Source organism: Nomascus leucogenys, chromosome 14, assembly GCF_006542625.1.
Source record: "Nomascus leucogenys isolate Asia chromosome 14, Asia_NLE_v1, whole genome shotgun sequence".
NCBI lineage: Eukaryota > Metazoa > Chordata > Mammalia > Primates > Hylobatidae > Nomascus > Nomascus leucogenys.
Genome location: NC_044394.1, coordinates 84,497,551 through 84,509,937, shown reverse-complemented (window position 1 = coordinate 84,509,937; position 12,387 = coordinate 84,497,551). Strand labels below are relative to the sequence as shown.

At 54.7% G+C, this 12,387-nt stretch overlaps 1 protein-coding gene across 9 annotated transcripts in view; it reads right to left on the bottom strand.

Moving 5' to 3' along the window:
- CSNK1D (casein kinase 1 delta) overlaps nucleotides 1–11,235 on the bottom strand; it is a 32,893-nt gene extending 21,658 nt beyond the window's left edge. For all 9 annotated transcript variants that reach the window (XR_004033390.1, XR_004033391.1, XR_004033392.1 and 6 more), the window contains exons 1-2: nucleotides 10,804–11,235; nucleotides 3,190–3,300 (exon numbers count right to left, since the gene is read on the bottom strand). Coding sequence is in view for 6 of the 9 variants with exons in the window: in XM_030828105.1 (XP_030683965.1) it covers nucleotides 3,190–3,300; nucleotides 10,804–10,879 (187 nt within the window). In the remaining 3 variants the exon portion in view is untranslated. The remainder of the gene's footprint in view (nucleotides 1–3,189; nucleotides 3,301–10,803) is intronic.
- Between the last annotated feature and the right edge of the window lie 1,152 nt (nucleotides 11,236–12,387).

Genomic DNA, 12,387 nt, shown 5'->3' with positions numbered 1-12,387 from the left:
AAAGATCAGAACCTGGCACCACCACTTGACACTCACGTGAAAGGAAGGAAAACTGCAATGAGTGGTGCTTGCTGCCCCTTTTTTCAGAGATAGCAGGATAATCTGGACCACCCACAGCAGACACAGCACAAGGGGACAATCTGTACCACCCATTAACAGGACAATCTGCACAAAGGGACAATCTGCATCACCCATTGCAGACACTGCACAAGAACGGCAGCAGCAAGATCTGGTGGCTTCTGGATGAAACAATTTCTTCCCATTATTTGTCAACTCCCCGGTTTAGTCTAAGTGAATTCAAGAACCACCACCGGAATTAGGTCTTTTGCCTTCTCGGACTTCATTTGTTTTCTAAAATGCAGATCTTTAGGTCTTTACAGCATCTGGACGGGCGCGGTGGCTCGCGCCTATAATCCCAGCACTTTGGGAGGCCAAGGTGGGCAGATCGCCTGAGATCAGGAGTTCAAAACCAGCCTGGCCAATGTGGTGAAGCCCTGTCTCTACTAAAAATACAAAAATGAGCCAGGCGAGGTGGCTCACGCCTGTAATCCCAGCTACTCCAGAGGCTGAGGCAGGAGAATGGCCTGAACTCAGGAGGCGGAGGTTGCAGTGGGCCAAGATTGCGCCATTGCACTCCAGCCTGGGCAACGGAGTGAGGCTCTGTCTCCAAAAAAAAAAACCTTGACAGTATCCACCAGGTGTGTGTGCATTTAACACAGAAGACCTCACCTACATTTTGGAATGGTCAGGACATGGCAATGCGCTCAAAGCCCAAATGGGAGAAAATCCATTTCTGAAATCCCATTTGGTTTCCAGGATCCTAGAGAAGGTGCATGGGCAGGAACAGTAAGGTGCAGGCTTCTTTACTCTCTTAAGCCAGCGGCCACAGGGGAAGCAACTTTCCCTGCCAGGCGCCTTCAGCACTGTCTGAAGAAAGTTTTGAGTATCACAACTGAGGGCAGGGGTGCTGCCAACATCTACCATGCAGAGAATGCACCACTACAAATGGCACTAGTGCCGGGTGCAGAAGTCCTGTTCGGGAACCACGTAGCTACTTTTTAGTTCAGGGCTGGCTTCCCCAGTGACCATGCCGGGCTTCTAAGGACTGGCTTTCTCCCCTTTGCCCTTGTGTACCCCTGGCTTGCAAGTTCTCCTGGAGACATCTCTCGTAAAAACTTAAGGTGTTTTTAAGCTTGCAGGTTTTACTCGACCCCAGCACTAGGCTCCCGCAGGCCAAGGCCACACCCCGCACGACCCTGCTCCATTGGCTCGTCACACCTTCAAGGCAATGCAGGCTCCAGGCCCTTGAGAAGCCAGTCCACCACCAAGGGCCGCCAGACAGGCTCCCAGGGCGGAGTCTCTGCTGAGCTTTCCCTGGGTTGGTGATGGGATTTTTCATTCCTGTGGCCTCCTCTGGTCACGTGAGGCCCGTGATGGGACACACTGGATGCCCCTCTCTGTAACGGGTTCCCCAGGACCACAGGTGCTGCCAAAGATATTTTGTGTCACAGAAACCTAGAAATGTCGGTTTCTTGTAGTAGCACAGATTACGCTGCTTGTGCTGAGAAAAGATGTCAAAGAATCAAATCAACAGTCCTCCCTTTCCCGTGACAAAAGGGCTAACAGAGGCCCTGAACAGGTTTTCCTTTGGCCAGTTGCCCAAGGGGACTCACCCAACCATCCACCTACAAATGTGCCGTGGAGGCTTCTGACTGGGAGGGCTCCAGAGACGTGGCACAGCCACTCTTCAGAAAAAAAGCCCTGTTCCCAAAGAGGGCTCCTGCCAGACGAAGCTCCGCTGCTGAGACGCACGCTTCATGGCCCTGAAACCCCCGCATAGAATGCCCTCCTGCTCCATCAGCCGAACCGTCTAAAAGTCCAGGGAACTCGCAAGAGCTGGACTCTGAAGTCAGGACGGGAGCGCTCTGCTCCATACCTGGCCCACCGTGGAACACCAGGTACCTAAGGCCCTGGGCTGAGGGCTCGCAGAACTGGGACAGTAACTGAACTGCAAGAGGTCATGATGGTCGCCAAGTTCAAAACCCTTGTTTTCCTCAGGAGAAAACGAGCCCAGAGAGTGTGAAGGGACGTCCCCCAAGCTATAAGCAAAGCATGCGAAGGAGCAGAGGCCTCACCCAGGGATCACACATCAGGAAGGCCCCACTGCGCAACACGCATGCCACTAGCAACAACTCCAGCGACCAGAGGGGCACACGACACCATGGGGAGCATGCATTAAAATTCACACAAGCTCCCTTTTTTGAGACGGAGTCTCGCTCTTTTGTACAGGCCAGACTGTAGTGGGCTCTGCCTCCCGGGTTCCCGCCATTCTCCTGCCTCAGCCTCCCGAGTAGCTGGGACTACAGGCGTCCGCCACCATGACCGGCTAATTGTTTTTGTATTTTTAGTAGAGACCGGGTTTCACCGTGTTAGCCAGGATGGTCTCGAGCTCCTGACCTCGTGATCCGCCCGCCCCGGCCTCCCACAGTGCTGGGACTGCAGGCGTGAGCCACCGTGCCCAGCCGGTCTTGATCTCGTGACTTCGTGATCCGCCTGCCTCGGCCTCCCACAGTGCTGGGATTGCAGGCGTGAGCCACCGCACCCAGCCTATTCACACAAACTCTTGATTTCAGACACCATGACCCAATATGAAGCAAAATTTAAACAAATAGACAAGGTGGTTTGTTTCTTTTTTTTTTTTTTTTTTTGGGACAGGGTCTCACTCTGTCGCCCAGGCTGGAGTGCAGTGGCACGATCTCAGCTCACTGCAACCTCCGCCTCCCAAGCTCAGGCGATTCTCCTGCCTCAGCCTCCCAAATAGCTGGGATTACAGGCACCTGCCACCACACTCGGCTAATTTTTGTATTTTTAGTAGAGACGGGGTTTCACTACGTTGGCCAGGCTAGTTTCAAACTGCTGAACTCAAATGATCCACCTGTCTTGGCCTCCCAGAGTGCGGGATTCCAGGCGTGAGCCACCGCGCCCGGCCCGTAAGATGTTCTTTGTGTTGAGGGAGGGTCTCTGGACCCGAGACTGTCTGAAAGAGGCTGTGGCCGCCTCGTCAGGGTGTGGGGAACACTTCCCTCCCTTCTGCCCAGAACCAGTTTATTTTAACCAGCGATGCTGAGGTGCTGTTCTCCCTTATCAGACAGAACCCTGGTGTTCCTCTGCGACTGGTAAAGGACCTACCTCCTCCCTGCATCATCTTGTAGATTTTGCTCTCAATGTGGAGCTGAGGGTGTTTGGTTTTGACACATTCAAGCTTGATGGCAACCTCTTCTCCTGCAGCAATGTCCGTACCTTGGCAAAGAAAGAAAACCACAACAGGAATTACCTGGTGTCCACCAAATAACCCAACATGCTGGAGAAACGACAAGCACTATGTGAGTTTTTCACGAAAGACCAAGTGAGGGATGCGTTCTCCTTCCTAGCATAGTAAGGCGGGCTCATCGGCAGACACATCTCTGGGGGAAGTTATCCTTATTCCCATTTTCACAACAGGACGAATTTGAACTGCACAGAAAGTTGATGTGGCTTCCATCACCCGCCTACCAGTCTCCAGGTGCTGTAGCTCCCTCTCCACAGTGGCCCTTCTGGTCTGCATCCTCCCATCAGCCCTGCCCAGGGCCCCTGCACTTGCCCGCCCCAGACAGCCCGTGGTGGAGCTCCAGGGTGCCACTCCCTTTTCTCCATGCTGCCTGATAGGCCTCTGAGGGGGTGTTTGAGTTTCCCCCTGAGGAAGGGCTAGGTTTTTACCCAATAGCCACAGCCCCAGTCCACCCAGGCCTGGCATCGCAGGCAGCGGGAGTCACCTCCAGCCAACCTATTGCAGGCAAACACCCTCCACCAGGCGAAGGGAGGCCCTTCTCCCTTCCTGGGGACACAAAGCCAGAAGAATCGCCTGTTTTCAAAGCCCTAAACGTACCACCTACCAACACGTACCGGTCACACCTCTTTCATCAGTCTACGGCTAAAACCAGTGACACATCTAATACCATGACAATTGGACTATGAGTTTGGAGGCAAAATTACACTTTTTATCTAGAAATGTTCCATCTCTGCTTTACTCCAATAAATGACAAATGTGACAACCACCATCCCTCTCAGGTTCACCCACAAATGCTCCTGAGTTTGAATCTGGCCCAAAGCCTTCCCCAAATCCACTGCATGAGGCATCCAAGGAGCTTTAACCGAAGAGGAGAGAAAAAGAAGCTGCACATAGCACATACCCAGCTCTCCCCTCTTCCCTCACAGGTCCCTTCAGAGTATAAGACACTGGAATTGGCTGGGCACGGTGGCTCACGCCTGTAATCCCAGCACTTTGGGAGGCTGAGGTGGGCAGATCACAAGGTCAGGAGATCGAGACCATCCTGGCTAACACAGTTAAACCCCATCTCTACTAAAAATACAAAAAATTAGCTGGGCATGGTGGCGGGCGCCTGTAGTTCCAGCTACTTGGGAGGCTGAGGCAGGAGAATGGCGTGAACCCGGGAGGCGGAGCTTGCAGTGAGCCGAGATCGTGCCACTTCACTCCAGCCTGGGTGAGAGCGAGACTCCGTCTCAAAAAAAAAAAAAAAAAAAAAAAAAAAAAAGACACTGGAATCCTTCCCAACAGCGTGGCTATGTGCAAAAGAATTCACATTAGCTTCAGCAGCCCAGACAGAGCCCTGGGAGACTTCCTTCTCTGAGAGACTGTGGTGCTGGGCAAAGCAACCTGGCTAGTTCTTAGTAACTCAGTTTCTCTTGTCAATGGAGATCAGTGGTGAGGTCTGACGTTTGTTTCCTGAGAGTTGTGGAGATGAATGGGTTAACAGTTTCTCATACCGCTCTTTAAGATTCCCTGATGAAAAGCAGAGTCAGGTCAAGTGAGCACTAGAGCAGTCTGCTGAGATCCACACACGTCCACTGAACACCCAGGAACCCCCTCGTCTGCCCCAATGGTGGCATGAGATGTGCCCCTTCCAGCCTGGGCCCCAAACCCCTTGCCACTGCTGCGTTCCACAGGAATCGCCACCATCAGGTCACTGCCAGTGACCATTCTAGATTTAAGAACGTGACTTACTATCAACAGACACTCTTCAGAGTACTCGAGGTAACAAATTTTGTTCTTGCTGCCTACAGTTGGGACAGTCTATTCAATTACAAGAGAAATGACTTCATCGAAAAATGTACTGTGCAAATGAAAAACGAACTCTGAGTTCTTTTAAGGACCTGGACTCTGAACTCAACTCGCCAGCCGGGAGGGAGGGTGACTCATCCCACTAGTTATGTCAGCAGCTCCCTGCACCCCCAAGCAGGCGCAGTGCAGCCTCGGACAGCACCGCCACCCTCGCCAGCTGGCAGTCCAGTGACCCCATGGCCTGGGGCCGATGGCTTGGGGCCACACAGTCTGCTGACTAGCACCTCTCACTCCACTTCCCTGGAGCTGATAAAGCTAACGTGTGCCAGTCACACCTACAACACTGACTGTCGTGGGGCAAAGGTCATCACCAGCCACTCTGGCACACAACACAAATCACACCCTACCATGGGGCCGGGACCTCTCGCCGTGCAAGCACACAGATGTGCAAGCACACAGAGCCAGCCCTCCTGTGGAACCGACACCAAGGTCGCCCCGAGTCTCTACAGGGGAGCAGCTGGATGCAGGCCCTGTACACAGATGTGAGGATGGCAACTCTCTGGGGCCTGCAGCAGGGACCTCGTCACCTACTGGGCAGAAGCATCAAGCAGCAGAACACCAAGGTCTGTGCATTCCACGGGCACCACCTGCATCAAGGTCGCTGAGCACTGCTCAGACCCTCTGGCCTGCAGCCCTGTCCCACCTCGCCCACCGGGGGCACCCCCACACTCTACCAGCCGTGCTGCTCAAAGTCAGGTCCTCAAGCTGCCATCAGTCCACAAGGCAGCGCGGAGGCGCTAAGTAACTGTGGTGGCAATCTGGCATCGCTGCAGCATTTTGACCTTAATATACACAAGTTTTGGTGTGCAACAGGTTGAAAATTACAAGCCTGGTTCTTCACCACAGGTTAAACCTGAGAAGCACTACTAAAAGGGGAATGAGAATTTGAAAGACCCTGAGCCCTGGGTGTCAGATTGAAAACAAACCAAAACCTAGTGACACGCAGATCACCAGGTTGTCTGGGTTGTGTTTATACAAAGAACATTCTATCAACAAAACAACCTCAACTCTTCCCTGCAGCTCAACAATCCTGGTCTGCTGTGAGATAGGGCTTTCCTCAGTCCATGTTTGGGTATCAGTTAATGTTAGTCCTACAAAAACAAAATTATGTCCCTCAAGTTCAGCAGCCAAAAGCAGATGGTGGCCGGGTGTGGTGGTTCACGCCTATAATCCCAGCACTTTGGGAGGCTGAGGCTGATGGATCACTTGAGGTCAGGCATTCAAGACCAGCCTGGCCCACATGGTGAAACTCCGTCTCTACTATAAATACAAAAAAATTAGCCAGGCGTGGTGGTGTGCGCCTGTAACCCCAGCTACTCAGGAGGTTGAGGCAGAAGAACTGCTTGAACCCAGGAGGCAGGGGTTGCGGTGAGCTGAGATCGCGCCACTGCATCCCAGCCTGGGCAACAGAATGATACTTTGTCTTAAAAAAAAAAAAAAAAAGCAGATGGTGAATTAAGTGAACCTAACCAGAGTGTGGCCCTGTCCTGGCACAGGAGGGTAATTCTGAATTACCAGCCTGGATGCTGGCAACTCCCATTAAGGATTGTCTTGTCAACAAAAAAACAGGGAGACGCCTTGAGCAGCAGGACAAAGGTCACCTCGCCAGGCAGCGATCAGCAGTACCACTTCTCATTACAGATGCTTGAGTTAAGCAGAGTCCAAGGTCAACAGAGGCCACAGCCCTCAACACTGCAGTGAGGAGACCCCGGAAGCTACAGCAAGAACAGGTGGTCGCTCTCCTCTCACAGCTGGTCAGCATCTTGGGGCCCTACTGCATGCCAGGCACCCTGCAGGCTGCCTCTTGAGAAATCAGTCAGTGAGGGGAAAAACGTGTGCTTCAGAGATGAAGCAGTTAGCTCCCGAAAGATGCTTGTGCACATTATGAAGTCCGTCCATCCAGGTAACAGGTGGACAAATGGAGGCCCTGACATGGTGCGATGGGATCAAGTCCAGATGCCAACAGATGCATCTGTCCAGCCCACCAGCCAGGTAATCCAGTCCTGCCACTAACCTCCAGAACATACTACAGGCGAGAACAGAAGCAGAACCAGCTGGGCTCTCACTGCCTCTCTGCACGGGCCTCCTGCGGGGTGAACACACCAGGCCTCTCCCTCTAGCCTGGCCCAGCTGAACACTCTTCTTCCCCCAGACACCCCTGTGGTTCTGGGGCTGGGAACTCATGGTCCACATTAAGGACACTGGCTGTTTTCAAATGTTATCAAGTTTATTTTCAGTGGTACTCTGCCAGCATAAGTGAAAGAACTTCTGGTTTATGGCTACACCACATGGACATGGATGCGGAGGGTGGCACAGGGCCAGGGCCAGGGCCAGGTCACACAACAGGCTGCCAAGGTGTGCGCTCCACAGGTGTGTGTGGGCTGTGGTGGCTCCCAGCCTGCCCTCCTGAAGGGCCTTGCGGATCTGGCAATCTCAGACTGAAGACAGATTGTTCTTTTTGGGGTCCCACTTTCCAAAGCCTGGGCATTCAAGAAATAGCCCCAAAATACTGCCCCCTTTGAAGGGGCAATTTTGGAACACGACAACCTGGCGGGGCCCTGCAGTGAGCACCTGCCCTCCAACTGTCACAGCAGGGTCAGGACAGGCAGGCCCACACCACGCTTCTAGCCCACAGGCACTCCACTGAAGCACAGCCTTCCCCCCTTCCTGGTCTCAAACATCTGAAAGCACAGAAAGTCCCCAGGAGAAAAACAAAAACCCAAAAGCCAGGCTCAAAGCAAAGTGAACCCCACCTGGAGGATACCAAAATGACAACAGTAGGAATGGTCTTAACGACACTCATACGAGAATACACACGACACGCAAAGGTCAAGATGAAGACCTAGTTCCTCGATTTATGTGTAACTGGCTGCCCAAACAAAACTATGGTGGGGATGACCGATCCATCTCATGGTCTTCAGATCAGCCATCTTTGACTCTGCAATTCTGCTCAGACCCACGCTTCTTCCAAACTGCCTTACTCCGGCTAACATGACCACCTCGCCTTTCCTCAGTGGGGTCGTCTGAAAGGACCACAGTGTAGGCCAGGAGCCAATGCTGATGGGAAAAAAAAAATCAGCTGTGCCCAACCCCACTCAAGTAACTGGACGTGTACCCTGATGGGTGGCTGTCTGGGACGGCTGTCTGGGGGCTCTAACCCCAGGGTGTCAGAGCCACAGCCGCCCAAAATCCCGTATCCGGCAAGACTGTATGCCCAGCGCAAGGTGAGGCCTGCAGGGTGGAACGCTGAGTGAGGAGACAGCCTTCCACTCTCCACCTCTGGAATTACTTGGTGACAACCACACCAAAATTTGTCTGAATCTATCTTTGGAAAGCACAAAGTTGTTTGATAAGGTCTCAGAGGAGAGAACAGATAGTTTCAAAGTACTTTTTTTTTTTTTTTTGAGACAGAGTCTCACTCCGTCGCCCAGGCTGGAGTGCAGTGGTGTGATCTTGGCTCACTGCAACCTCTGCCTCCCAGGTTCAAGCAATTCTCGTGCCTCAGCCTCCTAAGTAGCTGGAATTACAGGCAGCCACCACCACGCCTGGCCAATTTTTGTATTTTTAGTAGAGATGGGGTTTCGCCACGTTGGCCAGGCTGATCTGGAACTCCTGACTTCAAGTGATCCGCCCGCCTCAGCTTCCCAAAGTGCTGGGATTACAGACGTGAGCCAACCACGCCCGGCCCAAAATACTCCTTTTTGATGCCTGCCTAAAGGTGGTTAATGGACTGGCTTTGCAGTGTAACTCAGATCCTGGGGTTAAAACTTTCGCCAAAATCTATTGTTCTATAAATAAGCCAAACGACTTCCACTGACCAAGCACTCTGACTTCCCAAACACTGCCAAGAACACATCCAGCTGACCACCTGGTATAAATGTTTAATAGTCAAACCCAAATGTCTAAAGCCTGCTTACTCAGCAGCCCACTAAGACGTATGTACAGGTTCAAAAGCAACAATATGGCATGTAACAGGGTTACCTGGCAGGTTAGCCAGGCACTGAAAGTATGAGCCACCCATATGTGTGGATTCTTCCTAACACTGTCAGCCCACCGGGTCCTGAGTCCTCTCTCTGGTGACAAGTGGGAAGAGTGTGAGAACAGGGGACTTGTCCACATGTGGCTTCATCTAAAAGGTATGACCAGAGGCATTACTGACATCTCAGAGGATTCCTGACCCTGGCTGACAGGTGCCCCAGTTAAAACACATCCCAAAGCTAGGGCTGCTGGAACAGAAAACAGCTCCCCTCAAAGGTCTGCAGCAGTCCCTCTGCATGCATACCGCCTCTGCCTACATATCCTCTAATTCAGGGGGTCTTGGAATAACTCGTGCATTGCACAATCCCACTGACAAGTGTGGAAAATTAAGTTACTTTAAAATTACAAACTTGGGCCAGGCGCGGTGGCTTCCCAGCACTTTGGGAGGCCGAAGTGGGAGGATCACTTGAGGTCGGGAGTTCGAGACCCGCCTGACCAACATGAAGAAACTCCGTCTCTACTAAAAATACAAAATTAGCCAGGCGTGGTGGCATGCGCCTGTAATCCCAGCTTTTCGGGAAGCTGAGGCAGGAGAATCGCTTGAACTTGGGAGGCGGAGGTTGCGGTGAGCCGAGATCGCACCATTGCACTCCAACCTGGGCAACAAGAGCAAAACCCCGTCTCAGAAAAGAAAAAAAAAAAATTACAAACTTGAAGATTTAAGCCAACCTTTCATCACACTTGTGTTCACGTGCATATTTTTCCACTGTAAATATGACACAACCCAGAACGTTCTAATCCCATTGTTTTTGAAATCTACCTTGAGACCGTTACAGTCTAAAGAACACCTCATGAGTACAACTACTTCATCTGCCTCTCATTTTGCCAGCAACTTAACCCTGTGTGACTTTCTCTACATTCACCTAAACTTAACCCTTGCTCATTTGCACTCAGTCACCGCTCCAAGGCCAAGGGGTTCAGAGAGAACTCCCAACGGGAGGGCAAGCCCCGCTCCTAGCCGGGCCACTCCCCCCGCCATCCACACGGCATTTGGGTCTTTCTGACATTTTCCCCCACGAATGCAAGACGCAGGAGCAGCCTCTAAGGAGCGAGACAGACAGCCCCGGACCAGGCTGCGGAAGAAAGAGCGTGGCCTTTATTTACTGCGGTGACCTTAGGCGTGGAGGAAGCCGACGCCCGCTCCGCGGCACCAGCCCTGCCCCCTCCCCTCCCACGGCCCACTGCCCCCACCCCCGCCCTGCCCCTCCCCCAGGCCCGCCTCTCCACGCCCCACCCAGCCCTTCCCGAGTCCGCTCCCCACGACCCTACCCCTACCCGGGTCGGCTCCCCAGAGACCATGCCCCACCCCGGGTCAGCTCCCCTATCCCCTCCTCCGCCAACCCTCCCCTCTCCAGACCCTGCTCTCCCAACCTGACCCTGCCCCTCCCCCACGTCCGCTCCTCACTGCCCTCCCCACCCCTGGCCGCGCTAGCTTAGTGGCTGTTGGGTTCTGGCCACGACCCGGCGGTGCCGGGACTTGCACGGAGACCCCGCGGGGAGCACCACTTCCTTCCGCGGTCGCGCTTGGTCTTGGCAGCCGCAGGGCCTGGGTCTTCGAACGGCAGGCGGGGGCGGCGGGGCCTCACCGAGATAGATGTCTCCGAAGGAGCCGCTGCCGATCTTCCGGCCCAGCCGGTACCTGTTCCCGACTCTCAGCTCCATGGCGGCAGCGGCCCGATTCGCTCCTGCCCTCCCGGCCGCTTCCTGGGTCTGAACTCCGGGAGGCGGCGCCGCTGCTGCCGCTACTGCGGGTCCGGCTGCCGGCTCCGCCCCCCTCACGGCCCCGATTTCACCATCGCTTTCCCGCCGCCCCGCCACTCCCAGCGCCTCAATACGGGGCGGATGGGACAGTCCGAGCGCCGCCGCCGCTGCTCCGGCCCCTGCCGGTCCCGCTTGCCCTCTCCCCGCCGCGGATGGACTCGGATCTTCCGGGCCTAAATCCCCTTTCAGCTGCCTAAAGGAGCCGCCGCCATCGCGCTGTGACGTCACTTCCCCTAGCAACCCGGCGGGGCGGGGTCGCGGCGCTCCAGGGGCGGGGCCTGGCCCTCGGGGGCGGGGCCGGGCGGGGCGAGCGCTCCAGGCCTCCTCCCGACCCTGCGCCGTGCCCAGCCCCTCTGCCCTCCCGTTACCCCCGGACCTCGGGCCACCAGCCGCTTCCACGTGCAGGCTCCTACTGCTCTCGCGGGGGCTTTTCGTGTGTCCCCCGAGATGTCGAGGAAGCCAGGTGAGTTCCTCGCGACAGGCGGTGCCCTTTGCAGGAGGGGACAGGTAGCTGAGGCGTGGACAGAGTGACAGGCCAGGCTCAGGGGACACAGGTGAGACCCCCTCACTGGGCTGCCAGTTCCCGGGCTTGGGGCATCCCAGGACGTCAGCATCTGCGGCCTTACCTCCTGACACCTAAGGCCAGAGACAGAGCAGGCCCGCGCCCTGGGAGGTCCTGATGTCCAGCCTGAAGGTTGAGGGCAAAGCCACCACCTTTCACAAAACGAGGCCAGACCACCTGCCTCCCTCCAGTCCCTGCGGCCTGGAGACCGAGTCAACATTCTTATCTGTGTTGGATCTGAATGTTCCTCCTTGCAAAAGAAAACAAGGAGTGGACGTTCAGGCTGATGGCCAGCTTCAAAGATCGGGGCCTTTGATTCCCATCACTGGGAAGAAAGCCCTTTAGACAAGCCCCCCCAGGCTGCAGGTGCATGCGGACCTTGAAGAACCTGTCCCCATGGTCCCACGTCCATGTGTCTCGAGACCTGTCGCATCCTCGCTGAAACTCAAGAACGTGAAACAGGTGAAGGTGTGTTTTGACGCATTAGCATACCAGGGCTGTGGGTGTGGGCACCGCAGCGTGAGTGAGACAGCAGCCTCGGCCCGTCCAGGTCACTGCAGAAGAGGAAAACAGGCCCCACAGTGGTGTCCACCTTTCTCCACCCCCAAGTCTTTCCTCTCCACCCCTCAGCTCCAAACAGCTGGAGGTCAGGTCGGGGAGGCGGGCATCCATTCCCGAAATTACATAGCAGGGCCTGGAGACAGGAGATGCCGCCGGTCAGACCACCATCAGTCACTAATGAGGGACGGGCAGTCAGAACTGCCTAGTTTCTGAGTTACAGAAGCCGGGGGTTGGGGGCTGCCAGACGAATAAAACTGACCTTGTTGGCGGAATCGCTCATGGCTTT